Consider the following 5,369-nt stretch of genomic DNA (forward strand, 5'->3'; position numbering starts at 1 on the left):
AATTTTTATATATAGGAATATATATTACTAAATTCAATCTTCTTAGTCCATATAATGTTACTTGTGTGTATATGCTTGCCAGGTTGACCATCAGTATTAGGTAACTAGTTGGTGTGCTCTCCCATAGGAAGGCCACTAATTTCATGGAACAGATGTGGTAACATTTAAAACCTGACCTGAAAACCAGAATTTGAGTGAGTTTGTCCTTCCTTAGTTGACTAAGAACAACAGACCTCCACATCCTCTATAGAAAGAGCAAGCAAAGAAATTTGCATAGTACAAGTTAATAGGTCAAATTTATGTTAAACCACACGGAAGTCTTTATCTTACATCTTGGAGCCTCTTCAAGTAGTGTTCTTATCATCCCATGTCAGAGAAAAGAACAATTCTTCTGTGTAAAAGCAGCCATTCTTACTCTGGTATCACCGTGCTAATCTGGTGACAGTGGCACAATCAGCTCTCAGCTCAGGCCTTCTCCCACCTTTCTATAATGGCTTATATTCCTTTGAGCCTCATGCCTGGGACAAGCCTCATGTGTCCCATGGCATAAGGCGCTCTCTCTCTCTCTCTCTCTCTCTCTCTCTCTCACACACACACACACACACACACACACACACACACAATCAGACACAGTGAAACCTTCTGGAGAACAGGGGCACTGCAGTAGTGTCTACATTCACTGATTAGAAATGTAGTTTAAAGCCTTGGGCAATTTTCCATAAAGTCAAGTTTGAGACTGAGTTGCAGTGCCCACTGTAATCCCAGCCGTTGAGAGGCACAGGCAGAGTGATCGCAGCAGACTCACAGCTCGCCTGTGAGATTGAGACCAGCGAGGACTACACAGCAAAACCTGTCTCAAAGAATAAAATAAAACAAGCAACTAAGAGGATGCGAGCATGGTCTGTAGCTGGCCTCTATTGACATCTTCTCTGTCCCTCACGGTGGTTCTTTTTGTCCCTCTCAGGTGGAGTATTTAGCAAAAAGTGTGTCAGTGGTTATCTCAATTTAATTTTGTTTGATCACTCACTTTTTATCTCAATTTCTTCAGACAAGCTTCAAAGGAATAATAAAAAGTATCTGCCCATCTCACAGATATATATGTACACAGTTCATAATGTTGATAATGGACCATCTAAAAGACTTAAAAATGAGGGATGGTTTTGAAGATTTCTTATGCTGACTTTCTAATAATAGGAAAAATATCTACCTCCTTTAAACATTTTATTGTGAATAATACTATATTTACCAAGTTATTTTCAGGCATATACGAAAGTTAATAAAACCTGGTTCATGATTGGCAATGTACTATATATAGTAAAATGATATAATATGTTTTAAGTTTTTTTTTTGCTTAAACAAGTGATATTGTCCTGTAAATTTTTACTGTACTTTTTCATATACAACTCGACACTGTATGGAATAACAGCAAGGAAAAGGGGGCTTCACTTACCGGGCATTCTTGAACTACATTTAAAATAAAAAAGGCTATTTTTACGGCGACATCAAAAAGTCTGAAAGAAATTTGTAAATTATCTTCATACTTATCGACAAGGTCAATTGTATAATCATAATTAACCCACACTTAAATGTTTCATGTTCATGATTTGCTAATTTCATTGGGGACGTTATTTTTAAAAGCCAAAAACAAATTAGTTATTTCAGTAAACAATTTTATTTATAGTGAAATTTACAAATTTTTTATATTTTGAAATTATCCACAATGTATTATTTATTGCTTACATTGAAAGAAGTCTTTCTTATAAGAAAAAGATGAAAATATATATCATTAGGCAGAATTGTTATATTTTCATTTGATATACTATTAACAAAAGATTAAAGAGAAAAGCAAAAGTTAAATATATATATTTAATTCCCTGTAATGGATTCCAAGCTATTAAAATGCTTTTTGAAGAAAAAAAATAGAGCTCTAAATACCAAAGTTATTTTGATGAGCAATATTTACAAAATATATGTTTAAGTTAAAAATTACTATGAGTAACAGTCAATTAATTGCCTCCATTGGAAAAAATATTTTTGGAACCATGTATCTAAAGCAAACGAAAGCTAAAATTCAAAGCAAAAAGAACAGGCAGAGGAGAAGTCATTATTGCAGATGAGACTTTCAGTTAAATACATTTTCTTATAAAGTGGCAGGACAGTATTTACAACGGAAAAGCACATATTGTGTGCTGCTTGTCTTCCCTTCCGACCCGGGGCTTCCTTTCTCCCGTGTAGTAGACCCTCCTAGCAGGACTGATCACCAGGAGATAGTTCATAATACGTGATAGATAAGTCTGGAGCTGGAGGACCCCGGGGTTGCAGGCTGTGAATTGGTGCTGGCAGCTGGAGAGAGAGAAGTTGGGTCCTGAAGAGCCAACTCGGATGGCTCTGCAGACGTGATCCGATCCACTATGCTGGACAAGCAATCCAAGCTGGACAAGGAGCTCTTATCTGCAGCACATGCTAACAGCACAAGGAGAAAAGTGCTTTAAGAAAACTGTCCCCACACAGACAGGCTTGCTTGTGGTGCCCTTTAAACTGTAGGTCAGCACCTTTGACCGCATAGGTCAGATGATCACAGAGAGACTGACGTAAAAATTTGCAGTAAATATCTAGCAATTCCCGAGGGTAGAGGCCTGGAAGACCCCTGGTAATATTTCAAGCAAAAGTGTGTGTGTGTGTGTGTGTGTGTGTGTGTGTGTGCATGTGTGTACAGTTTGTCTGTTTGTCTGTCTGTCAGGGTAATCTGGAGCAGAAAATGGGCCAAAGCCTCCACCATTACAGCTATCATTTTTGTTCCTTTTCCAAAGGCTACTTGGAAGGACAGACTGCCATGATGGACTGAATTATGAGACTGAACAGATCTTTAAATGTGTCTGAAGTTATCAGTGCTTACCGTTTGATACATCAGGGCAGTAGATGCTGTCAAAGCTACTGTTCTTTCGGGACCAGACAGGGCTGTTACATTCAGGCTATAAGACAAAACACACAGAAATAGAATGTTAAGCCTTGGCAAAAAGACATACCGACCTAGGGTGAGACCATACCAGCCCCCCTAGCTCAGGAAACCGAATGGTCTTATTTCCCTCCACCGCACTGATTTAGGAAGGGGCTACTGTCTCCAAATCACCAGGGCACCGAGGTCAGTCTGGGTGCTGGGAGAAGAGGAAAACAGAAGGGAAGGGAAAGACGGTGAAATCCCACAGCAATGTGCACTGGGTTAACCATGCAAAATGGATTCCGGCAGAGGGAAGCCACACTAATTCTGGGAGAGAACACTTTCCCAGGGCAAAAACACATTAAAACCTGCCAACACCCAAGCAGAGGCCCTCTGAAAAGAAATGTATCGACATTTCCTTCCAGCCAGGCCCCAAGCAGGAATTGGTGATGCTAGGGACGCTTTCTAATTCTTTACTGGGTGGGGCTGCTGTAAGGCAGAAATAACAGAGCAAACACTCCACTAGTCACGTAAGTGCATGCCAACCTTTTACTACCATCCACATGCATCTGGAACCAGCTAAGAAATCAAACTAAAATCCTGTACGACAATTTTTTTCAATTATTATTTTTAAATCTTTCTGTGAACACTACTCTTCAAGCAATGGTCCCACTGTACCTGGCTTAGAAGAGGTAGCAGGTCTTTTCACAAAGACTAGGGTAAAATAGAGTGGATCTTGGAGTTGAGGCTTACCATGCCATCAGAGCAGTTGGAGGTGGGGCTGGTGGGCTCGGAGCAGCTCTGTCCGGGCAGGCTGTAATAGTTCTCGACCTGTTCCCTCAGCAGCTCCTGAAGGCTCTCAATGTAGCGGATGGCATTCCTGAGGATCTCCACCTTGGGGAGTCTCTGGTTAGGGTTGGTTGTGGTGCACCGCTTGAGCGTCTCGAAAGCTTGATTGACCTTCTTCAGGCGTCTGCGCTCGCGCATGGTGGCAGCCTTGCGTCGATCCATGGTAGTGGACTTCCTCTTGCAAGCTTTGCAGGCCCACATGAGGCAGTGACCAGCCTGGTGGTGGCCAGTAGGTGCACGCACGTGCTCCTCATCGTCTGAACCCTGCAGCTTAGCTTTGTGTGCTCCGAAGGCTGCGACTCTTGGCTCAAACTGGTCCCCAAACTCATCCTCAGGGGAGGGGATACAGGAGCCATCGTAGAAGTACTCAGAAGGCGAGAACTGGCAGCTGTCCGTCATGTCCATGTTCTTCAGAGATGCAGGTGGGATACCTGGATTCAGCAGAGAGGGAGAAACGCCAGTCCCTGGCTGCTGCAGGCCAGCAAATCCCAGGCGGAGCTCCCGGTTTGGGATTGTTTCTCTGTAATTAACAAGGACAGAAGCCTGTTGGCCAGGGTCGGTCAGTGGCTGAGGTTGGGGCTCTTTATATATTCCTGGGGGATGGGAAGGGAGGCTGGCCCCTGTAGCTGGGCGTTATTAGCATATCCCACCACAACCCCCACAGGGGCTGTCTGAGCAAGCCTCTTGTCTTTCTTCTAGAGACAATTTGTTGTTTACTGGCCCCCTTTGACGATAATGATTTTACTGCAGCCCAACGCTTTCAGTGGCCTTCTGGATAAACTAAACCAAGGGATCACATAAAGAGGTTGGCGTTAACTTCTTGAACTTAATCACACTTTAACATAACCAGCAGCAGCATCGTAGCAAGACCTTAAACTCCTAAAGGAAACCTAGCTTCTGGATTCTGAACGCACGGTTCTCCCGTGCTTGCTTCTCATTTTCACGAGCTTTACCTGAAGAGATTGTGTCAGTTTGTACGCTGATAATAGTTGGTAAAATAGCGAGGTGACATTTTAATGGATGGAGGGAACCTAGAGTATGGTGTTTCAAACCCTGTTTGGATAAAGACCAAAGGAGTGAAGTTCTGTTGAGATGCTCATCTCATGGGCATGACAGTAGCCGGGGTTTCCTATCGGAGGTCTGTCTCTGGCTCTGTCAGAGGTCACACTTCTGCTCTGAAGAAAAGATGGCCTCAGGTGGACCAGGTGAACTTCCTGCATCCCTCCCCTCCGAACTTCCCTCCTTTACCCTCACACTTGTCTGGTGCTTCTTCCTCTGCATCAGGCCTAGGCTAATACCTGCACAGGGAGATTCCCACGCCTGTGAATGGGCACCAGCAGCCGTCCAGTTTCTCACAGTAAACTCCCCTTCCAGCATGGGTTTCTTTTCTCCAGAGTCCGCTGCTCCGCCCTATCGTTTCTACAGACTAAACAGCCAGCCAGGCTTCAGGGTAGCTAATTTTCTGCTTTCAGGCCAGCTAACACCGTTACAGATGCGTCCCAGCTGCCAGCTCAGAGATCCTGGGCTAGTGTAAAGTTTCCAACTCCTCTAGGAGTGGCTTCACACACTTGGGTGACAAAAG

At 43.5% G+C, this 5,369-nt stretch overlaps 1 protein-coding gene across 1 annotated transcript; it reads right to left on the minus strand.

Moving 5' to 3' along the window:
- Nucleotides 1-1,205: 1,205 nt before the first annotated feature.
- Myf5 (myogenic factor 5) lies at nt 1,206-4,391 on the minus strand. The gene is made up of 3 exons (XM_032890792.1): nt 3,692-4,391; nt 2,897-2,972; nt 1,206-2,463 (listed from the first exon to the last, which is right to left on the minus strand). Exons 1-3 carry the CDS (start codon nt 4,190-4,192, stop codon nt 2,273-2,275), a joined length of 768 nt encoding a protein of 255 aa, XP_032746683.1. The 5' UTR covers nt 4,193-4,391; the 3' UTR covers nt 1,206-2,272.
- Nucleotides 4,392-5,369: the final 978 nt, after the last annotated feature.

Source organism: Rattus rattus, chromosome 1 (assembly GCF_011064425.1).
Source record: "Rattus rattus isolate New Zealand chromosome 1, Rrattus_CSIRO_v1, whole genome shotgun sequence".
Lineage (NCBI taxonomy): Eukaryota > Metazoa > Chordata > Mammalia > Rodentia > Muridae > Rattus > Rattus rattus.

Coding starts and splice junctions, on each gene's coding strand:
- Myf5 (XM_032890792.1), bottom strand. CDS start 4,192: ATGGACATGACGGACAGCTGCCAGTTCTCGCCTTCTGAGTACTTCTAC. Junction 2,973..3,691: donor CCAACTGCTCTGATGGCATG/GTAAGCCTCAAC, acceptor TTTGTCTTATAG/CCTGAATGTAACAGCCCTGT. Junction 2,464..2,896: donor CTGCCCTGATGTATCAAACG/GTAAGCACTGAT, acceptor TTGTGCTGTTAG/CATGTGCTGCAGATAAGAGC.